General features: G+C 42.1%; 1 protein-coding gene across 2 annotated transcripts in view; it reads left to right on the top strand.

Moving 5' to 3' along the window:
- The window catches only part of LOC142934557 (spectrin beta chain, non-erythrocytic 1-like), a 65,132-nt gene extending 41,617 nt beyond the window's left edge, over positions 1-23,515 (top strand). For both annotated transcript variants that reach the window (XM_076078958.1, XM_076078957.1), the window contains exons 23-43: positions 494-696; positions 992-1,082; positions 1,181-1,327; positions 1,700-1,963; positions 3,899-4,123; positions 4,604-4,693; positions 4,800-5,078; positions 5,434-5,564; positions 5,869-6,073; positions 6,463-6,837; positions 7,297-7,383; positions 11,270-11,427; positions 11,536-11,674; positions 11,917-12,001; positions 12,117-12,313; positions 12,795-12,895; positions 13,357-13,411; positions 18,902-19,101; positions 19,435-19,608; positions 20,130-20,172; positions 20,344-23,515. In XM_076078958.1, the coding sequence (XP_075935073.1) occupies positions 494-696; positions 992-1,082; positions 1,181-1,327; positions 1,700-1,963; positions 3,899-4,123; positions 4,604-4,693; positions 4,800-5,078; positions 5,434-5,564; positions 5,869-6,073; positions 6,463-6,837; positions 7,297-7,383; positions 11,270-11,427; positions 11,536-11,674; positions 11,917-12,001; positions 12,117-12,313; positions 12,795-12,895; positions 13,357-13,411; positions 18,902-19,101; positions 19,435-19,608; positions 20,130-20,172; positions 20,344-20,565 (3,471 nt within the window). In that variant the 3' untranslated portion in view covers positions 20,566-23,515. The remainder of the gene's footprint in view (positions 1-493; positions 697-991; positions 1,083-1,180; positions 1,328-1,699; positions 1,964-3,898; positions 4,124-4,603; positions 4,694-4,799; positions 5,079-5,433; positions 5,565-5,868; positions 6,074-6,462; positions 6,838-7,296; positions 7,384-11,269; positions 11,428-11,535; positions 11,675-11,916; positions 12,002-12,116; positions 12,314-12,794; positions 12,896-13,356; positions 13,412-18,901; positions 19,102-19,434; positions 19,609-20,129; positions 20,173-20,343) is intronic.
- Positions 23,516-24,120: the final 605 nt, after the last annotated feature.

The raw sequence follows: 24,120 nt of genomic DNA, 5'->3' as shown, positions 1-24,120 counted from the left end.
AAACCCAAATATTTTGTTAGGACGTTGTGATCATTTCACCAAGTGAAACAAGAGGAGCTTCATCATTACACATTCTTATCTCCTCTTCTACTGTCAGTCTTCTACTTTCTAATGTTCCTACCTGTTTACATCTCTAGAGAGAGAGAGAGAACTTGGGAAAGAGTCCTGTATGTCAGTAAAAGGACTCTTATTGTAGAATTTAACAGAAATTAATTTAATTTAATTTAATCATACATGCTGCTGTAGTGACAAACTTTTTCCACTTGATGGCAGCCTCTGACCTTCTTAAAGAGAAAAGTTAGAGAAGAAGTAATATGTCCACTGGGACATGTCATGTTTTGTCCGAACAACACTTGAGAAGCAAAGATATTCTTATATATATTTCTAACTTTTGCACGTTTATGAGTGTCATCACTTAGATTCTCATGCATCTACATGTTGTAGTAACGTTGTTCATAGAGGAGTTTCTGGTCTCTGTGTGTTCGTGTCTCAGGAGTACGTGCTGGCTCACACCGAGATGCCCACCACTCTGGAGGGGGCCGAGGCCGCCATCAAGAAGCAGGAGGACTTCATGACCACCCTGGACGCCAACGAGGAGAAGATCAGCGGCGTGGTCGACACCGGACGCCGCTTGGTAACTGACGGCAACATCAACGCGGAGCGCACCCAGGAGAAGGTGGACTCCATCGACCAGAGGTGACCGAGATTCTGTTCGTCTGTCTGCGGGATTTCAAGCTTTTTCTTCATTTCATGACATTGACTATTATGCTGTTGTGTTTTTTACCTCTTTTAATAATAACCCTTAATTACCTTGCGTTGAGCAAGGCACGCCAACCCTGCCTGCAGCTGACTGGTGACTCGGGCTTAAAAAGTAGCTTTTATATCTGGAAGTATAAAAATGTTCTAAACTTACAGGTAGATCTGTGTGTGTGTGTAGGTAGGTGCAGAACAACTTGTATACATTATAAAAATATTGATTATTGTCTTACAGACACAAGAAGAACCGAGCGGCTGCCAGCGACCTGCTGTCGAGGCTGAAGGACAACAGAGACCTGCAGAAGTTCCTGCAGGACTGCCAGGAGGTAAAACTACAGATACTTGTATATTAAATCAGTGCAGAAAACCTGCAGTGACTCAGTTGGAGAGTGCCCGAGATAATGTGCCGTCTGTGTGTCTTCAGCTGTCCCTGTGGATCAATGAGAAGATGCTGACGGCTCAGGACATGTCGTACGACGAGGCCAGGAACCTCCACAGCAAGTGGCTCAAACACCAGGCCTTCATGGCCGAGCTGCAGTCCAACAAGGAGTGGCTGGACAAGATCGACAAGGTGGGAGGGGGAGGAGGCGAGGAAAAGATGGAAGGGGCAGGGAAGACAGACATGTCCCTCGGCTTATTTAGGGTCAATAACGGCCCTGGTTGAACAGCTTCTAACCAAAGACGTCATTTGACATGAGCCATTGATTTTAAATGAGTTGATTACATTATGAATATGATGTACGTTGACCTTCAAACAACACAGTCCAGCAGATTTGGTATATTTGGAAACTTTGAGACCTTCCCTTAAATTTGAAATAAGGTTTAGTGTTTTTGATCAAAGCTCGTCCTCACAGCATGAGTCTCTACTGATGGACCTGCTAAACACTCGATGCTTTCTTTAGCTAATGAAAGCGGAGTTTTAAAAACCAGCGATGTCTTTCAGGACGGGCAGGCGCTGATGGCAGAGAAGCCGGAGACGGAGGCCATGGTGAAAGAGAAGCTGGCGTCCCTGAAGACGATGTGGGAGGACCTCGAGTCGACCACCCAGACGAAGGCCAAGTGTCTGTTTGACGCCAACAAGGCGGAGCTGTTCACCCAGACCTGCGCCGACCTCGACAAGTGGCTGGGCGGCCTGGACGGGCAGCTGCAGTCTGACGACTACGGCAAGGACCTCACCTCCGTCAACATCCTGCTGAAGAAACAGCAGGTGAGGAGCACGTTCACCTGATCGCTACACTTCTTCAGATCTTTACAGGAGTTTTGCATTAACATGAAGACTGACAAAGCAGATGGCGATGATGTTTTTGCTCCATCGGTTGTCTTTCTAGTTTCTAATGCTCAGAAGCTCTTCCTGTGTCAGTTTGACTAAACGTCCTGTAAAGCCTCTCAGTTTGACAGTAGAGTTTCTCTTCCACTTAACCCCTTTTATACCAGTAAAAAAAAGTTTCACAGATAAAACACTCGACACTGATTATCATTAATACAATACAGCCAGGCCCTTACTGTATGTACAGTGAGTAATGTATGTAAAATACTTCTAAAGCTGAAGATGATTTGTGTAACTTAAACAGATGGAGCCTCAGTGGTGGAAGAAGAACTCGGAGCATGCTAACACGCTAAATGAAGATGGTGATCATTATAGATGCTGAGCATCAACATGTTGGCATGCTGGTGTCGGTACAGACTCACAAAGCAGTTAGCAGGACTGCAGACTCTTAAGTCTTCTGCTCAGAGTTCAGCCTGTCAGACAGTCTGTTCTCCTCTTTAAGCTTCAGAGATCACATAACTTGTCTGATGTGTTCGTTAAGACCCTGAGAAATGATTTAATTCAACCTAAGCACATAACTGTGCTTCTAAATTGAATTATTTAATATTGAAACAGACAGTGATTGATGATATCTGAATGCATTCCTGCACTTTGGCTTATTTTTGTGGAATTACTTTGCAAAAATAAGCCAAATTGTGAAATGAATCATTTTTGTTCATTTTTGTGATCCAAAGCTCTTAAATTCCTGAAGGGAAGCTCTTCAGGAGTTTCTCAATTTTTACAGTGATGAGAGGAGAGTGAGTCTTACCCCCCTTTACATAATCCATCCACTGGTGCCCACACACACACACACACACACACACTTTCATATCCACAAAGTCTTAGCTGTGCGCACACACACACACACACTACACTCCACTCACACAGCAGTTATGTAAGCTCTCTCATTTGATGTGTTACGAGCCCACACTGAGCCTGATAAATGTGCAGTGTGTGTGTGTGTGTGCGTGCGTGTGTCTCTCCACCAGTAACCGAGACAGAACTGAGAGAGTGTGAATCCGTCTGAAGGATGATGTCGGTATTTTCAGTCTATTAGAGCAGCTTTACTTCTCTTATCATCCGTCTTCTCTTGAGATCTGTGCTGTAATTTCTTTTGAGAGAGTGTGTGTGTGTGCGCATGCATGTGTGTGTTAGAGAGAGATCAGTAGCAGAGTGTTTGATCTGTTGTACGGTGAAACAGAGGAGAGAAAGGATTCCTCTCCTCCTCCTCGGCTTCCTCTCTGCTCTCATTTTATCCCAGACTCCACCTGTTTTTTTTTGTTGTTTCAGACTGTTGGTACACTGTCTGGCTGCTGGAAGATGATCCTCACTTTGATTTCTATTTCCGTATCAGTGAAATGTTTTTGAGTCGGTTTTTGGAGGTTAACACAGATTTGTACTGAATCGAGGAGAAGATCAGACGAGGCTTCTGAAGCATCTTTTATCTTTGTAAAATGTTTTTCAAATGTATTTTAATTTCATATAGAGATTTTTTTTTTCATTTCATTGTTTCATTATTATTTTAATTAGATATCTGAGGACATTTTATCTCCATTTTCTCCTACTTTGACTAATTTGCTGAAGCTAAATCTTAACTCGATGTCCGCTTTTCCTGGAGCTGTCAGCTCTATATCACGGAGTTTGCTCAGCCGATATCTGACAAAAGAGCAAACCGTTGTCAACTGAGGAAGACTGAGTCATGGTTGAAAGCTGTGGAAATAGCTAGTTAATGGACTTTGAGTTAAGATGTAAATGTCACATTTTTCAGTCCTTATTTCTGTGTTTTTACAAACATATTACGTCTCCGTGTCTGACCTGTAAACCGTCCTCCTGCAGATCCTGGAGAGCCAGGTGGAGGTGCGTGAGAAGGAGGTGGGGGAGCTGCAGAGCCAGTCGCAGGCCCTCAGCCAGGAGGGGAAAGGCTCCGCGGAGGTGGACGGCCAGAGGATCAGCGTGGAGAAGAAGTTCCAGTGCCTCCAGGACCCACTGAAGAAGAGACGAGACATTCTCATGGCCTCCCGCGAGATCCACCAGTTCAACCGGGACGTGGAGGACGAGATCGTAAGTAGAGGAAGAGTGGAGGTAGAGTGCTGACCTTTAACCTCTGGTACAGGAAGTGAGGTGTGTTTTACTGCTGAGTGGGGATCTCATCTTCATCATGGCTTTCATTTATCAAAAAATGAAACTGGTACAAGACGTGTTGGGGGAAGTAGTGCTGTTATGTAGCAGCAGCAGAAATAATAGTGGTAGCAGCAGTATTATCACCATCATTTGTATCATTAGAGGTGGTAGTATTAGTAGCAGTATTAAGAGTATTTGTAGGAGGAGCACGGGCAGCATTGGCAGCAGCAGTAGTGGTATTACTAGTAGTAGTGGGAATAAGTAATGGGAGTGGTAGTAGTACTGGTGGTAGCAGTTAAAGTTGTACTGCAGCAACAATTACCACAGAGTTAGTATCACGAGTATCGGTAGAAATACTACAACTTGCTGTAGTAGTATTTGTAGTAGTAGCAATAAAGTGAACTTCCTTCTCCTCTCCAGCTGTGGGTTGAGGAGAGGATGCCTCTGGCCACATCGACCGACCACGGAAACAACCTGCAGACTGTACAGCTGCTCATCAAGAAGAACCAGGTACACAAACGAGCAGCTTCACCTGCTTGTATGGCAGTAAATAACCACTATAAAGTAAAGTACATGTTGAAACTATAACCATTAACTTGGCGTTTGACCCTCTCAGACCCTGCAGAAGGAGATCCAGGGCCATCAGCCGCGCTACGACGACATCTTCGAGCGCAGCCAGCACGTCCTGAGGGAGAACAGCCCGACGGCCGAGCTGATTCGCCAGCGCCTCGCCGAGCTGCAGTCGCTGTGGGAGCAGATCAGGAAGGAGACGGAGAAGCGTCACACCCGCCTCAGCGAGGCCCACGAGGCCCAGCAGTACTACTTTGACGCCGCCGAGGCCGAGGCCTGGATGAGCGAACAGGAGCTCTACATGATGTCAGAGGAAAAGGCCAAGGTGGGGCAAAAGATATTATTCATTCGTTTTTCTATCTTGAGCAAGATAATGATTGTAACCCACAAGTTACTGTCTTGAAAAGAAAAGAAATAAGGAAAACCTGAGAAAATAAATCTGAAATGTCCCAAAACAGCCTCCGTACAAAGGATTAACCCTTTATATTAACTGTAGGTAACAACCTGACCGTAACTCTGAAAGTATTATTTAACTCGCACCTCACATTGTTGTTTTCAGGCTCTGTGGCTCAAAAACTTCCTGTTTCTTTGTTTTAGTTTTGGTTCAGTTCCTCAGTTAGTTGCTGTTGGTGTCGGACTACTAAGAACAAAATAACGAGATGAATCTCTGTGTCTCTCAGGACGAGCAGAGTTCGGTGGCCATGCTGAAGAAGCACCAGATCCTGGAGCAGGCGGTGGAGGATTACGCCGACACCGTCCACCAGCTGTCCGGCACCAGCCGGGGCCTGGTGGCCGCCGAGCACCCCGACAGGTGAGGGCGGGGGGGGGGGTCACAGGTCAAGGATCCAGGTTTAGTTTTATCTTCAAGCAGAAAGCTTTTTACATTTTGAAAATGTTGCAGCGAAGAGACAAATAAATGAAAGCTTAAAATGAAAGTAGAAGATAAGGACACGGGAAGGAGACGAGGAATGAAAGAGTGAAGAGAGATATATAGATTAAGGAAAAGAGGTCAAAGGAAGGAAACAATAAGGAACAAAGGGAGATTGAAGAGAGGAAGAAGAAAGATGGTAATAAACCACAATAACTGATTTTCTGTCCTCCTCTTCGTCGTGCAGCGAGCGAATCGGCATGCGTCAGTCTCAGGTGGACAAGCTGTACGCCGGGCTGAAGGACTTGTCGGAGGAGCGTCGGGGGAAGCTGGACGAGCGCCTGCGTCTCTTCCAGCTGAACCGGGAGGTGGACGACCTGGAGCAGTGGATCGCTGAGAGGGAGGTGGTGGCCGGATCCCACGAGCTGGGACAGGACTACGAGCACGTCACCGTAAGCACAACACATATGTCATTACGCTCTCATGATGAGTGTTGGGGATTATTTAAACACTGAAAGTTGGTTTCCCAGTAATTTACTTTGGTTACAGTTTGTCGACCAACGTTTCATTTAGTTACATAACGTTTCTTGGAATTATTTGAAATTTGTACTTTACGGAATCCTCATCAAAATATTTTCTGTTTCTGTCAAAATGTAATATTGGCTATTATGTTGTTTTCAGATTTAAACTCTGAAATATTGATAATGGTATTGACTCAAAACCTATTTTCTTGATAGAATCCAAACATTAAATCTGCTGTTGATGCTCTTTCACCAGTGTAGACAGGATGTTATATTTTCAGTGTTCTTTTTAATTCATCTTAACTTTCTTTCTTCTTCAGATGCTGCAGGAGCGTTTCAGAGAATTTGCCCGCGACACCGGGAACATCGGCCAGGAGCGCGTGGACACCGTGAACCGGCAGGCGGACGAGCTGATCAACACCGGCCACGGCGACGCTGCCACCATCGCGGAGTGGAAGGACGGCCTGAACGAGGCCTGGGCCGACCTGCTGGAGCTCATCGACACCCGGACGCAGATCCTCGCCGCCTCCTTCGAACTCCACAAGTTCTACCACGACGCCAAGGAGATCCTCAACCGCATCCTGGACAAACACAAGAAGCTGCCGGAAGAGCTGGGCCGCGACCAGAACACAGTGGAGACCCTGCAGAGGATGCACACCACCTTCGAACACGACATCCAGGCACTGGGAACACAGGTACAGGAGCTATATTTAAGACGTGAAAAACCTGGGACACATTCATAGCTGCTCAGTAGTGGAGTATTCCTGTGTGATTTTGGTCTGGGGCTGCTTTTCAAGGTTTTCCCATTTTGTTCCAATAACGTGAATCTTACACATTTTCCCAGTTTGATGTAGAAGAAACTCTCAATTAAAGATATTTCTGAGCCAGTACTTCATTGGAAGAGGTGTGTGTTTTCCCCTAGATTTTAGGAAAATCTCAACTAAACATAACGTGAGAAATGAACAGCTTTTTAAGGCTGGATGATGTGAAAATTGTACCTTAGAATACGATTTCATGGGACGTTCTCAGCATGGACTTCACAGCTTGTGACACTGAAGCTCTCACGTGATCCGCATGCTTATGTTACTGATGTTTAAATTGTTCCGTGTGTTCTCGACCAACCTGAACCTCCTCATCCTCCTCTTTGCTTTCAGGTGCGGCAGCTTCAGGAGGACGCCATTCGTCTGCAGTCCGCTTACGCTGGAGATAAAGCCGACGACATTCAGAAGAGAGAAGGAGAGGTGAGCTTCAGTCTCAGGCAGCGGTGAAGCAGAAACCGCATCAGGACTCGGTTCACTTTGAATTCACTTCAGTAAATCTAAATCTCGGATGCAAAAACGTTTTTGATTTATTTATCTATAGCTTACATTTAAACATAGTAGAAAAACCAGCTTCTCTTACTGATTGACTTGAAAGTGAACTGGATCCTGCACTCATGGTAATGAAGTGACTGTAAAAGGCTCTGTTCCTCATGCATGCTGCACTGCTGCTGCACTAACTTTGCACTGTTCCTCTGCCCTGAAATGATCCGTTTGGAAAATACAGAACTATGATTTATAGATAGAGTTAAATTCCCTGAGAGAAGAATCTGGAATAAGATGAAGAAAAAGCTTGTGTGAGGTTGATTAAAGAGGACAAAACATGCAGCACTGTTCTTCAGATCGTCAAGTGATTTTATTCACGATCTTACTACAATCAGTGGATTATAGACACATAATGAAGTCTTACAGGGCGTGGTCAAAATACAGGAAACACCATGATGTCTCCTTCTTAATGGTTCTCTACACAGAGGGAACATTAGTGGTTTTATTCAGTTTTTTTCTAAAAACCTCTAGTTGAAAGGTGATTTTTCTCTGAATCTTTAAAGTTTTATGATAGTAAGTATACAGAGTAAATATTGTGACGGATGAGATTGTAAAACTGCTGAGCCGGTCTGAATGTGTTTTTATCTTTGACCTTTTCGTACGTTGTTTAAAGGTGAATCTTCCAGCATACTTTGGAGAAGTTTGTCTTCCCCGGAGTCAGATGAGAAATTGGGAAATTCAGATATAATCCATCACCCAGGATATAATTAGCCTAGCTTAGCACAAAGACAGAAAGCGGGTAGGAAACAGCTAGCCTAGCTCCATTCAAAGTGTTTGAATCAGATAAACACTTCTGCATCATCGAAATATGTTCCGTGGGAAAAGTAATGCGAAGCAGTTGCACTGTTATTTAATTCAGAAGCTCGTTCTTCTGGACAAAGTCTTCCTAGAGACTGTAAAGCTGGATTTATGTCAAAAACCAAAGCGGCCGGTCTAGTGGTCGGTTGTTTCGGTGATGCTAAAGCAGCTTTGCTGCAGTACTATATTATTTTCATATTATTTTAGTACGTGGCCATCGTATTTCCTTAAGTAGTGTAAATCCAGATCAACCTGTCGGCTGAGTTTTATTGATAACTGAGTTACCTCAGTGTGTGAAACATGCAGCCCTGCTACAATATGACAACAGGACAGTTAATTTAACTAAATGTAATGTTCTCAAACCAAACATCTGTCTTTATTCCATGCATTTCTTTTATAAATATGTCTGCTACAAGCGTCTTCGTCCAAAGCTCACGGGATTTTGCAAACTCATCATAAAATCTACATTTGAAACGGGCATTTTTAGAAAATATTGGTGAACAATATTAAACTAAGATTCAAGTGGAATTTCACTTCAGTACCACAATGACGTGTCGAAGCTCCTGAGTGTTTTTGATGGCGTTGTGTTTTGACCGTTCCCTGTATGTCCATTTCCCTGCATATCCTCCCTGTCCACCCAGAAGAGAAAGGGAGAGGTGAGACTCCGTTTACCAAAAGCATTGGCTTTGCATCAGTGTTCATTTTGGCTGCAGTTCTAGACTTTCTTTTAATATTTCGACTAAAATGTTGATTCATTTTAGTGACATTTTAGTCGTTTTGATGCAGTTTAGTTCCGGCCCAGTCTTTGTCACAGACCTGGTGATTTTCAAACACTCGTACGGTTTGTTTTAGATCTTTCTTAGATTCCTGTGTGGGTGGAGTTTTTGCACAGAAGTCAACACAACCTCTTTTTTTTATTGAAAACTTACCTGATACTGAATGAGTACCATCCAGCTGTAAACTCCACCCACCTGCGTCTCTGAGGAGGTTAAAACAAACACTACTAGTAGTTTGCAAATACGGTTTGGTTCTGGTTAGTCAGTGAAAGTGAAAATAGAGACCGTAAGCATCTAGCTCGTCTCAAAATAAATTGAAGATGCATTTTTAATATTTCATGGCTTCACGCATTGGTGCAATCAAATGTTTTTGTTCGCATTTGCTTAAATATAGTTGCTTATTAGCCGGCAAAATGCCGCTTTTAGTCCTCTGCAGCTGCGTTTCTCAGTGTCGGATGGGTCTGTGGCTGAAGAGATTCTGTACAGATCTACTGTTCAGTCTGAAGAAGATTATATTTTTTGTACGCAATCAGCAAGGTTGACAACAAATGTCGATTTTCGTTCTGCAGACATTTGCAACCAAAACAAAGTATCAGCCTCACTTTCATAAGAAAATACAAACAGGAGGTAGTTTTGCCTCGTGACGCTCACACACTTTGACTTGTGTTTGACCGCTAGTGGCTGTTGAATGATGTTTATTTCTTCTGTGTTGTGTTGCAGCGATGCAGCCAGTCAGTCACAGCCCACCAGGGTCTTTGTTTTTTAATTCTCTGACTTGTGGTCAGAGGTGCATCTCAGCTGCAAATGTCTGCACGAAGTAAAAGTGTATGTCAAGTTTAAAAAAAACGTATACGAAACTTGTTGTCAGTATACAACAAATATAGTATAGTATAATTCTAAATGCGAAATCATTTATATTTATATTTTATTTATATCAGGTGTCGGCTCTGTAGAGGGATTCAGCTTTATGACCGATGTCTTTAGCAGTTATGGTTACAAAGACTTTTGTTTCTCAAATTGATCAGATGGTTGATTTTTAGTTTCTGAGTTGTAACTTATTTGTTAATCACCAAGCCATCTGATCGAGTGTTATATAATATCTAGTAGCTGGCTAACCGTAGTGTCTGTGAACAATCTCCACTGTCTGGTTGTCATCCTCATTTAGCTACTAGAAGCTAGCATTAGCATGCTAACAACAATAATATGGATACTGTTTAGCTTGCTAGTTAGCACAGGTTAATAGTCTGACTCTTTGTCAATCTCGCACTAAAATCTACTGTTCACCTTGACTGAGAACATAACTGTGAGCAGATGTGATCTATACATGGACAGCAAGCTGCTTCAGCTCACGGGTCGGCCATTACTCAAAAAACACATCACCTCTTATTGCTTAACAGGTCAAAGTCCCGCTGCATCCAAATCTGCAAAAAAGTGCTTGTGCAAACATATTTGATTTATGTCCACTAAATAATCCTGAAATAGCTCACGACCCTGTTAATTTTCAGTGCTTTGTTGGAAGATCTAAATTAAAGTATCCATGTAGTGCCAACTGATTATGGAGAGCTCACTGAGCACTGAGCAGGTGGAGATGCATGCAAACATAATCCACTGAAAACATAGAGGCAGGGATTGGCTCTGAGGATAAAGTCCTCTATCACGGTATGTTTAATTCCATGTTACGAGGAGAAATTGTTAAAAAATGGCTGTTTTTTGCCCTGCTTACTGATGTGCAACATTGCCGACAATGACCCAATACATCCAGAGATACTCAGAGGAGAACCGTATTGCCACGTTGACTCTGCAGTCTGCACATATGAACGCATTGTTTTGCTTTAATGCTATTTATTTATTTCCCCGGGCTGTTGTGCTCCCCTGCAGCTCCCTGGTGATGGTGCTGGACATGTGCGAGACTCTGCGACAGTTTGCACTAGTAGTAATAGTGTGTTTGCAGTTTATATAAACAGAACCCAGTAATGAATAGGGTTTATGATAAATAGTGATTCCCCCACTGATAGTGAAGCTGATCAGAGTGAACCTCTTCTCTAAAACACATGATTCTCAGATGCTCCTTCATAATGGAGGCAGCGTTTCTTTTAGGAAAGTTAAAACAGATCATGTGTGTTAGAGGATCCCAGCCTCTGGGCTCTCTGGTCTGAACTCTGCCGTGTTTCATGTCGCCCCCCCCTCAGGTCCTTGAGGCCTGGAAGAACCTTCTGGAGGCGGCGGAGGGCCGTCGGGTGAAGCTGGTGGAAACTGGAGACAAGTTCCGCTTCGTCAGCATGGTGCGCGACCTGATGCTGTGGATGGAGGACGTCATCCGCCTGATTGAGGCCCAGGAAAGGCCCAGGTAAGAACACCAGCTTACCGCTGAGGAGTCGGCGTTTAGTGTCCTCTGTTCATCTTCAGTATTTCACTTTCCATTTCACTTCTGATGGAAATGATCTCTGGTTTCCAGGGACGTGTCGTCGGTGGAGCTGCTGATGAACAACCACCAGGGCATCAAGGCGGAGATCGACGCCCGCAACGACAGCTTCACAGCCTGCATCGAGCTGGGCAAAGCCCTGCTGGCCAGGAAGCACTACGCTTCAGAGGAGGTAAAGACGCCTTCATTCAAACAGATTCATAATAAACATCCTTCATGCTAAACCAACACAACTGGACCTCAAGTTTTTGTATTTCAATCTGCTTTTTTCTGTCGGAAGGTCGTAGAATTTGCTGTCGGATTTAGTTCTCACCTTTGTTTTAGATGCTCATGATGATTGTGTTCGTCTCCAAACCGCATGAATACGTTTGGAATTCTTCTCAAATTTTCCATTCAAACTTTTTCTCCCCTCAGATTAAAGAAAAGTTGTTGCAGTTGACGGACAAGAGGAAAGACATGATAGACAAGTGGGAGGACAGATGGGAGTGGCTGAGACTGGGTAAGGAGTTTAATCCAGTTAGTTCCTCATTTAGTCGAGGCTCATGTTGACAGACGGCATATTGACCGACTTAGCTGAGTGAATCTAAGTTCAACATGGAAATGTGTGTGTTCAGTCCTGGAGGTGCACCAGTTCTCCCGGGACGCAGGTGTGGCCGAGGCGTGGCTGCAGGGTCAGGATCCCTACCTGTGCAGCAGGGAGATCGGACAGAGCGTGGACGAGGTGGAGAAACTCATCAAACGCCACGAGGCCTTCGAGAAGTCGGCCGCCACCTGGGAGGAACGCTTCTCCGCTCTGGAGAGGCTGACCACGGTGAGACACACGAGCGCACACACACACACTCAGGAGCCATGATGACGTTTTAAAAAGACCACAAAAAAAAAATAAGCTGATGCGAAAATGTTTTCATATGCTTACCCTAAAACTCTTCTTAGAAGTCAGATTCACCTGACTTACTATATATATTGCTGTGTCGAAATATGCCAGTAAAAATAATAACTAATAAACCTCTCAGTAAATTGGCAGCCATGATGGTGATCATCTAATAAACCAATTACTGATTTTGCATGAAGTTTGTTTTACTTAATCTGTTTAAGGTAAACATTTGCAGAGATTAAGGGACTGTGAATAATAATTTTAATGAGAGAAATTAGATCCGTACATGACTCGTCTGGACGACTCCTGAATTGTACCAAAGAAAAAACAAGAAAGAAAGAAATTGGTGAATGCCACTTAAGGAGGAATCTGTTTGTTGGAGTGGTTCCCGTCTGAGGCTCAATGTGTTTGTGTCCAGATGGAGTTATTGGAAGTGCGAAGAATGCAAGAGGAAGAAGAGAAGAGAAGACATCCCCCGCCCACTGAGGCTCAGCCCGGCGACGCTGCAGCTCAGCACAGGTGAGCGAGTGTGTTTGTGCGTCAACAGTGTTTTATTCCAAATTTTATCTCCGTTTTATATCATTGGAAATTCAATGAAATTAAGGGGATTTACTTCCTCTCTTGTGGGCAGAATTTGCCTTTTCATCAGGAGTAACTGCTTTGAGTTTCACTTCTGTCAGTTGCAACTTGTTCTTCTTTTATATTTGAAAACAACATTTCAGTCTCTGTGGATTTTCGACACTTTAGTGAAAATAAAAACGAAACACATCGGAAAGGGAAATGGGTGCATATGAGAAGAGAGTTCATGACCTCATCATGACAGATGATACGGTTGTGAACAAAATTTCCCAATAAATAATATTTACATTTTTCAGAAGGATTTCAGATGAGCAAAAAATGCACTCGTCAGTCGCAGCTGTTCATTAGTGTGAAATCATCAAGCGTGAGTCTAACTCTTTGTGTACTTTGTGTGTTTGCAGGGAGGGTGAGCCGGTGTCTCAGAACGGGCTGCCGTCTGATCAGGAGTCTCCCAGGGTTAGTTACCGCTCACCTGCCTACCAGCAATACAGCAGCACCCTGCAGGGCCGCAGGCCCACGGCCGCACCTTGAGACACACACACCCTAATGATGTGTACATTCAACATACTTGAATATGACCTCATGCACATGAAACATCCCAAAACACACCGTTGACCTCAATCAGAAATGTCCTAGACCGGGTGTGTTGTATCCCTCCTCTTCCTTCCACACTCCTGGGATCCACACATTAATGTTCCTGTATGTATTACTTGTCTTCAGCATTTATTGTTTGCTTCTCCTCCTTACTGATTAATAATTTAATATCTAAGTGTAATACGTTTAACTTTACAGCTGTCACATGCATCATTTTATCTTTGTTTTGAGATATAAGTATAATTGCTTTTAACAACATGAGATCCTCATCTTTAAGAGGTCTTAAAATCTCCTCTAAAAACCTCTTTATTAAGAGGAACAGTGGACAGGAAGCAGTGGGACTGATGGGAAATGTAGTCTTGATTTGGAGACACTCCAACACTAAGAGTACCCCTAGTGTGAGAGCACCAATCAAAAGTTCCTTAAGTACCAAACATTCCTCTTTGTACTTAATTAGTTCAAAGAAAGAATTTAGAAATGGACGTGATGGACAACAGTAAAACTTGTAATGTGCTAGCCTCTACTCTTTACACCAAACAGAGTAGCAGTACATGAGTGATGTAAACAGAAAGTAATTGTAGTGTTTTAAACATTTAAATGTTTGCATTCTGAGACAATAAGCAAAAAAAGGATGCATCTCCTTTTGGTATGAGTGTGACTGCATACGTGGTGAATGGGACCACAAAGCGCGCGCACACACACACACACACACACACACGCACGCAAAACAAGCCCCTCTTGTGTTTCTATCCTTCCCTCCCCTCATTTTTTCTTTCCCGTTCCTCCCTTCTCCCCTCTGTCTCTCTCAGCGTGACACTCCCGCCGTCCTCTCCCCTCAACTGTTAATGTTGCTGCTACTTTATGTTGTCATTTATAAACTCACCCTCTGGAATATGAACACCTGAGAAACACACAGCCCTCTCTCCATAATCTGCATTTAAAGCCTCAAACAGGGATTTACAAATCTATTAGTTGTAGTTTTCTGGGCATTTGTAGTATTTGTATAGATTATATTTATACCAGAATGTAAATGATGGCGTCATCTGCATAATGTCGCATACGATAATGAAACGTAACGTAAAATGACAGACGAAATATAAAGCACGCATTCATCAGTGTTAATAAATCAACAAAAACGTTGTAGTACATTCTCCTAAACCTATTTAGGTAAATTATGTCTTACTCTTATTGTCTTAAAATAAAGGATTTTAAGCTGCTATAAGTTTAGTTTGATCATTAACATTTCATATTGCGGAAATGCGATCAATCACAGATATATGAGGAGTTACATTTCAAAGTGCTACTTTATATTGTTTTGGGAGAGAGCCCTTTTCTAAAGTAATATATTGTCTGAGACATATTGTCCAGAAATGTATTCTAAAAACTACTCTACTATTTTTTTCCGCAGACTAGATCGTTGTAGAAAGTTACTTTAAAAGCTACTTTTAAAAACAACTCTTACTGTATCTACCTGCCCCGTGTGTCTACATCCCACAACCCACATTCACCATCTCCATATGTTTTTTCCATAGAGTGCAGTATGTTTACCGCCACGTCTTCCATTACACATACATCATACTCCTCTATGTAAAGTACCATTCAGTTAACGGCTCATCAGCCTTTCTTCATGTAAAGCTGCTCTGAATGGGATTAACCTTTTTAAACCTGATCATAACTATAAAAGTGTTTCTGTGTCCAGATGATAATCATAGTTTACTTAATATTTATTTAAGTAAACATTAATAGTTAAATAGTTGCATTCACAACTTTTCAAGTCCAGAATAGTACCATGACAAGCATAACTCATTTAACAGGAAAGATCATGTTGGTTTTGCTCATTGTACGTTTTTCTTCTTTCACAACTCCCCACTCTGCATCTACCGCCTGTTACTTTAACATTATTCACTATTGTATAGTAAAGAAGGCAAATCAATAATGCACATTCTAATTGTCATTTAAGTTGCATGATCAGTATGTACAGCAAGACTGTACATACTGATCATCTGTATATGAATTAATCTTCAACCTTCCAGTTTCATGAAAATTGATCTTTCATTGATATACAAGCATTTAGACATATCCCATGTTGTGTGTGTGTGTGTGTGTGTGTGCATACCTACTCCATCCTCATTGTATTTACTCAGTTAAGATCTTTTGTCTCTGTGACACTGTTTTGTATTGTTATTGTGATCGATCTTTGTTCCCATTGTTTACTGTTTAACTTCTTTATTTCTCTTCACGGTGTTTGTTGCATGTCCATCCAGCTCCGTCATTGGTTCCCTGACTAACACACATTCCCTAATAAACCTTGTAAGAACCAATCAGATCACTCAGACCCGTTCTGGTTCGTCTGTCTGTGTTATCGATGTGTAATCGTGACTTTTCTCCACACACAGTTGTTTTTGTTGTTGCATGCTGTCACCATCATTAGCATTTCAGTTGAGTTTTTTGTCAATGTTGTAATTCTTCATCCCATGTTCTTCACCAGTTTTCCCCCTGGGGCTTTATTTTAATACATGCGTATATTTTGGCTTCTTTCATTGACGTGGATCAAAAATCAATAAAATGAACGTTGAGTTAAAATAATGATTGAATAGCCATAAAACAACTCGCATTAGTAGCATTTTCTTTGTTTTCATAGTAAATAACTAAATAATTGTGGGTAACCGCTGGGTAATTTAATTATTACACAATATATTATTATTTTAACAATAGATTTTCGGGAATAGGAAGGTAACTACACATAGTTGCTGCTGTTTCCTGTCAAATGGCTGTTATCATAAAGACATTTACTACCCAAAGTTAAAGCTTTCTAGTTGATGGTTGTGGTTTAAAGTCCTGATCTTGTAAAAAAACAAACTTAGAAATATACTTGCTACATATAACAGTCACATTAGGTATGAAGCTCAGCGGACATGTTTTTTATGTATAGAAAGTAAAAACAAACAAATAAAAATATGGAGCTGCAGATGGAAGATTTAGACTCGGTTCAGTTTCATCATGCCAGCATCATTCAAGACCACATTTAGTTAATTTACAATAACATTAAAACAAGCTCACTACCGTTTCTGGTGGGTATTTCACAGCCAAACAAAATTTGTCGCCTGCCAGAAATCCAACCAATTATCAGAAATATGACCAGATATGATCAGAAAAATGATTAATAGTTGGGACGTTAAGCTGTAAGTCAAACGATCTCACAGGAATTCGACACGGTTCTAAAATGAGTCCGGGGCGATTAATTCAGGGCTAAAATCAGGTTTAATCCGTACAGTCTGCCCTGCTTTACTTGTGCAAACTAATCTTGACTTAAAAGTCAAATCCTTATAAAGTAATAACTAAAACAATTTCTGATGAGGTCTATTGTGAAAGTAGGATTATGTGACATAGTTGAAATGTTATATGCAGTAGCAGTACTTCATATACTTTGATATTTGATCGTTTAGTACAATGAAAAAATCATTAAAAAAGCAGTAAACTACAACTTTTTTGATTTTGGTAAAGATGACCACATTGTCTATTAATTCTAGAGTGGAAACATGAGTGTTAACATTGATTCGTAGCAGCCTCAATTCAAAGTTTTTAGAAGAGATAAAATGACCATTGGCAACAGTTGTCAAAGTTCTCAGAATGAATAGAAGCTTGTCAAGAAAGCTTGATAAGCTTTAAGCTCCAGCGCCTAGAACTGGTCCAGACCTTGACCCTCTTTCAGTGAGAGGTCCAACATTAAACAAGCCACTAAAATAAATCTCCGTATGGGTCTGACCTTTGATTAGCTGTCAGGGAAAGTTTTGTCCAACCCAAGTAAATGCTCTCGGGATTCGTAATAAATGCTCACACGATCGGTCTAGCTCTCGCTAAGCTCTAAATAAAAGCTCCCAGGATCGGTCCAGCTCTTGCAGCCCTTCAGTTAAAGCTCCCGGGATCGGTCCAGCCTCTGAACTGTGCTCAAAAAGAGTGTCCTCCATTGGTCCAGCCCTTGAGGAGCTCAGTAACAGGGTAATAAGCATCCGGTTGGAGTGGGTGTGGTGTGGAAAAATAAAATCTGTTTTGATACTAGGCCAATCGCATTCTCCCCTCACCAATAATGATGCCCAGTAATGACTTCCAAGCAATTCTGTTGGTAATTGTTTGAGATTTTATTGAGTTTTTTGTGTTTCCCATCTGCTAGCTTCTCCCTCTCCTTGTCTTTCCTCACACTGTCCACCATGTTGTGTGTTATTGAGTGGTGTTGTGATTTATTATGCATGTCCTTAAACCTGTAATCAGTGCATGATCAGACTGTTGCACCTGTTGGTGCTGTTAATGTGCAATGCAGATGTTTTTCTAATCCGTACTGGAATCCAGCGCTGAGCTCTTAATTAAATGCTAAAAAAACAAACGCTTCTAAATGCATTCCGAAGGCTGAGGTAGCTGATGTTAGTGGTCTGATGGACGGATCTGTGGTCTCGTTCGGTTGAGTGTGTGAGATTAGCTTGCATTGCTAGTTTAGTTCAGAGGTAGAGACTTGAGTCAGAGACCGGACAAATTTGGTAACTTTAGGAAATCCAACAAGACTTTTAACTTTTCAACATTTCAAGATTTAACTAGAAGTTTAGCCGTTACGCTTTCAGTACTTGAATCCTCGAACCCAAAGAGGAACCAGAAACACACAGCAGCCACGTCTGACAGCGGTGCATCATTTAACAAACATTATTTTATTGTCATTTGTTGCCCTTGACTTGAATCTTTGCTCAAGGGAAACGTACGTTCTCTCTCTTTTACTAGTTAATCTGGTTTCAGCTTCTCAAATGTGACTGTTTGCTGAACTTCTTTGCCATATATGACGGTAAAGCGTAATGTCTGTTGGACTTTGTCGTGACTTGGTTTCTTCTGTTTTTTAGATTATTTCAATATTATTTTCTTCATATAATTTTAATTGCATTTGGTTGCATTTTTGTCTGCAGATTTTGAAAGATATCTAAACTTTTCAGTCGTAAAACTATTGAAATTATGTTGCAGTTTGAGGTCTGTGCATGGTCTCTGTCTAAATCCAAAGCTGGTGCCCTGTGAACGCTTTTAGGTGCATTAAGTTGACTTACCGGTTATGATTCACGGCGGTCGGAAAGGTCGCAGATAAACTCCAAACAAAAATGTAAAAAAAAAAAAGCACCATGTGTTTGTTCAGGTTGCAGTTTTGGGTAAGTTTAGACCATTTCAAAGTGTTGACACAGCCTGTGATTCTGCTCTGCTCTGCATGCTGCAGCTCTGATAACTGTGATTTACGGCTTCTGTGTCTGAGAGAGAAAGATTTGTGTCTGAGAGAGATCCATCCGTCCTCAGTGCTCTTCTGACTCTCTCCTCTGTTTCCAGGACGTGGAGGGTGGAGATGTGGTGAATGGGGTGTCGGAGCCCAGCCCCGCGGGGTCTCCCGGGGGGTCTCGCAAGGGCAAGGCCAGCCAGGCGGCGACCCTGCCGGCCAAGTCCCAGCAAGACGCTCCCACGTCACAGCTGGAGAGCTTCCTGCACCGCAAACATGAGTGGGAGGGACACAACAAGAAGGCCTCTAGCAGGTAGGAACCGCTGGGTGATTGTATGCACAACAACTTCTGAAATATGACGACCAAGAAGTTTCTCTGCTGCTTTAGGTGGACTCTGTGATTGTGTCAGCATGATGAAATACACAATCATTTATTTTCATAATTTTCTCTTTTTGCTGTTAAATGACTCTTTAATTCTCTTTCTCGTCATCATGAACGATTTAACAGAAATGAAAACAAAATCAAACCTTTGACATAAATTCATCTGTTTGTTCAAATTCATCTGTACAGCATAGAATTAAAACACTAATGGTTATTGCTGGCTATTATCTATTGTTGCTAAATGATGCGACTGTGTCTCTGCAGGTCGTGGCACAACGTGTACTGTGTGATCAATCAGCAGGAGATGGGCTTCTACAAGGATCAGAAGAGCGCCAGTCAGGGGATTCCCTACCACAGTGAGATTCCCGTCAGCCTGAAGGAAGCCATCTGCGAGGTGGCGCTGGACTACAAGAAGAAGAAACACGTCTTCAAGCTCAAGTGAGAATCGTTTTAAGTGCAAATCTGACAAGTTAAAGGAGGATACAGTTAGTTTCTCTTTCCCCTTAAACAAAGCTCTTAACTCAAGCAAACTCAATCAAATATCGGTAAAGATTCTGTCCGAGGTGAGTAAAACAATCACACCTCTTCTCGGAGTCATAACTCGCATCCTAACACAAAGACCTGAAACATATTTTTAATTTCAATCAGATTTACACTCCGAGGATGTCACTCTCTCTGATGCCCATCATAGGAAAACGATGCTCCTTCATCAGGGTCAAAACAAAGACAGTTTGAGAGAGCGGTCAGCAGCACGATCGGTAGCAGTTGTTGATGTTTTGGCCACTTTGTCGGACAGAGGAACTCCTCAACAAGCTGAAAACACAACAGCTGAGACTGAAGTTTTAAAACATCGTCCAAACTCGTCAACCAGAGTGAAATAAACCGCCTGTAGGTGTGACGGTGAAGGGAGTCTTCAACACTTTGGTATTGATTGTTGTTTAATGCATTCTGTTCCACAGGATTACTGACGGGAATGAGTATCTCTTCCAAGCCAAAGATGACGTAAGTAAAAAAATATATATATTTTTATTTTAATGTTTGTTTATTGAATGTTTGTATATTGCTCTTAAATGATAATTATCGTGACTTAAAGTAAAGTGTCACAACAGCTGCTCTCCCCGGGTCAACACTGCTAACACGCCTCCTTCCTCTCTCCTTCTCCTCATCCTCCAGGAGGAGATGAACATGTGGATCTCGGCCATCTCGACCGCCATGACGGGCGACAAGACGGAGGTGACTCCCAGCAGCCATAGCACGCCGGCCCCAGCCGCACGCGCTCAGACGCTGCCGGCCTCCGTCGCCACAGCGGCGGCGGTGGCGGCGGCGGAGTCCAGCCCGGGCAAACGAGAGAAAGACAAGGAGAAGCGCTTCAGTCTGTTCAGCAAGAAGAAATAGACGGTCCTCCTCTTCCTCCTCCTCCTCCTCATTCCTCTGGTGCTGTTTGGGGTCGCTCCTCATCATCGATCCATCTCTGGTCAAATATTTGTTGAAGATGTCCGTGTCAATTGAGCGAATATTTGATTTAGAGTCAGCTCGTAGCAACTGATACTGTAATAATTAAAACTAATAGAATAACTGCTCAACGTGTGATTAAATTTACTTCTAAATGGATTCAAATGTACTCAAACCTGTTAGTCTGTTAATGTGATAATATTAAATGATAACTAAGGTGAGTTGATGAGGAAAAAAGATACTTCATCATCGGTTTATATTACCATGTGACTCATCGGCAGATCTGGACAGTTGATACAGCAGTTGCTATGTTAAATCCCAAACAGCCTCTCCTTCTCTTCCTTCTATTCTTTCTTCCTCTTCCTCCTCGTCCTCTCTCAAAGCGTGACTCCAGCATGCAAGCTCCGAGCCAAAACTCTCCACTCTGTGCCTATCAACCGTCCGGTCTGGCTCAGAGCTTCAGTACAGCTACCACACACCAACCTGTGTCCTCCGTTCAGTTTTTGTAAGATAAGGAGCAGGGAAAAAAAAACGGAAAAAAAAGAAAAGATCGGATTGAAGGAAAACAAATTTAAAAGGGGTCTGCAAACGCTTCAGGCAGCTGCCGTCATAAAGATAAAAACCAGAGTTTGCCGCTGAACAACAACACGCTTTAGAGGAGTTCCCAGAATATTCCTGTTTATTATTATTATTATTATTATTATTATTGCTATTATTTGTGTTTTCTATCTCCTACTGTTATTTTTCTCTCTGCTTTCTCATCCTCCCAGCGTTTCGTCGACTACTGCCTTTTGTGGGTTGTGTTTACGCTCCCAAGTCGTCTCAGTTTCTTTTGTTTCTTTTGTTTTTTTTGGGAAGTTGTAGTTAGTTCCTGTTCGGGTCCATCCTCAGTTTTTGCGAGGCCTTGTCTTTGCAAGATGACGTGTATCCCTCTGTAGTGGGGAAAACTGAGACCACAGCGGGGTAAACCTCTGAAATTACACCTCTCACACCTTTTTAATTTGAGCCGAAATGCCTAAAACTATGTGCAAGTGGAAAAACGTGCCGAGTCATGTGCTGAAAGCGGTTTAAACTTTAAAGAGCAGGAAAAGCGAGTTCAAATTGCAAAACAAGAGCGCACCAAACAGCATTTTATGCACTGAATAACTCCGCTTTTCTGTTGGTTAAATTTGTGCAATAAAACCTGTGAGAAGCTTATTATCATCATTATGTTCTGGTGCTGTCTAATTCCTGCAGCTTCACAGAAAGAAAAGAAGCGGAACGTGGCTGTAATTTGGAGAGTTACCCTGCGGTGCTTTGAACTGTGTGTATAACTTGTGTATAACAAACTGTTAAAAAAATGAACCTGTGTTTAATTTCACCTATATTTACTACTAATAAGACCTACAAACCGTAATAAGCTTCATTTGAGTATAACGTTCTTTACCTGAAACTTAACGATATGTACACTTAACCAATCTGAACGAAGGAGCTATTGAGCCTCGATGGGGGAATAAATGACTAAGACCAGTAAGAATGTTTGTGAACTCAAACTTTTAAGCATCCAGTAAGGTTTATTTTCTACCCTGGTTACATTTATTTCCTCCTTTAGTTGTTTGGAGTATGTTTTTGTTTCCTCCAGTATGTATTTTCTGTTCCACAGTTTAACTAAGTCTAAGGTTTATGTAGTCTGACGAGTGACGACGTAGATGTACTATAAAAACAAAGTTGCTTTAAGCATTGCTGTTAAGTGGACAAGTTGGTTCTAAAAAGCATTTTCTGGGAGTGAGTAATGTTGCAGAATAATGGTCGCTTGCTTGTTGGCTTCAGCACTCAATTTTATTTTATTTTTCAGACTTTTGACCACCAATGAAGAGAGAACTGTAGTTACTTGTGTGGTTCGGTTTTATATGGAAGTTCTTTGATGACAAAATGAACGAGAGATTTGCACTGTAATCAGTCTGTGAGGTGAGATTTGAGAGCATGCAGAAACAGATTTGTTAGCATGATTTTTAAGAACAGAATTGTGACTTTTAATCAATGTTTTGAGACATTTTGTGAACTGCCTTCCTCACGCATGTGATCTTTAAATGAGCATGCTGTAGTTTGTTTACCTTGCCTACTTTGAAACACTCGTTAATGTTGTTACTTGACCCAAGATGCACCTCCATAATATCAAGTTTCAAAATATCAAGTGTGCTGGTTTGGGGGATTTGGGGCACTGTTAGGCAGAAACTGAAGGGGTTAATCAATGGTCTGGCTGTTGGACGATTGAATGGATTTCACAATCGGGGATTGTGTCTCTAGCAAAACGCATCGACGTATTCTCCAGAAATATGTCTCCACAATTCACAAAATCTGTCAGAAAAGGTGAGTTTAGATTTCAAACTAAACCGCAAATCCCACCGTTGCTTTTTAAACTTGCTTGATTGAAGCCTGAATTTGTTTTGTGCTGATTTGTAATTTTGACATTAATTAACTTCCGTAGCTGCCAGTGAAAGTGGAAACAAATCTGCAGGAATGAGCCCCCAAAGTGTGAAAGGTGGGCACGTTGGTGAAACACCTCAAGTAACTGAGAAACTCTTCACTTGGTGATTGGTCCTGAAACGCTTCCTGTCTTTCTTTTTCTTTATGCTACATTCTCTGGCAATTTGATAAGTATAGTGTGCATTCCTCCGTCACTGTAATCATAGTAACGAGATATTTCTTCATATTGCACAATCAATAATGCCACAATGGGGGTGGGCCGGGCCGGGTGGGTTGGTGGGTGGGGCCGGGGTGTTTGTAGGTGAGGTAGTCAGTGTGATGTGGACTTGGGGGGGTCACTGCTAGTTGGATCTGCACCCGTAGACTTCTCCTGATCTCTGTTACATATGTGCAAAAAGCCATTAAAATGCTTTTAAAATGAACCAAACGTTTGTTGTCTCGTTTGTGTGAAGTTAATAGATAAAAAGTAATGTCCACCTGCTGCCACAAATATGCCAAGCTTTTCATTTACATACATGCATTATGAGGCTGCCTTCTCTTTGTCGACTAATCGATCACTGGTGACTTCGTCCTGAATGACTTATTTCCAAGTAACTTGTGAGCAAATCTCTGGTAAACATTTACAGTGATGCTTTTGTGTGATTCTCTGAAGAAACTCAGTTTTACAGATCTGTCAATCAACTAATGGAAAAGTCGTAAAAACAATAGAGGAGTGCCGGTCAACTAAGAATGTCTTTGATTGAGGAGAGCCCTACATAATACACAAACCTCAGCTGGTGGAAAATAAGCTTGAGAGCCTGAAACTGAATGTGAAAAGTTTGCAAACTGAACCGTCTTTAGATAAATGAAGCCTGTAAGCACAGACCTGAAAATGTGAGGTTGTACAAGCAAACAAAGCTGCTCGCCCACCTGTGAGAATGATTCATATGATACACGCCTGCTGTTACTTACTAGAGAAGCATCTCTTTTCTTCTTAGAATTAGAATTTTAACATGTTTTTGGGGATTTGACACGAGAGCAGCCTCTTAAAGA

This window comes from Anarhichas minor, unplaced genomic scaffold (genome assembly GCF_050575085.1).
Source record: "Anarhichas minor isolate MPS153535 unplaced genomic scaffold, ASM5057508v1 ptg000069l, whole genome shotgun sequence".
Taxonomy (NCBI): domain Eukaryota; kingdom Metazoa; phylum Chordata; class Actinopteri; order Perciformes; family Anarhichadidae; genus Anarhichas; species Anarhichas minor.
The sequence above is the reverse complement of the archived record's forward strand: the minus strand, read 5'-3'. Positions and strand labels throughout refer to the sequence as shown.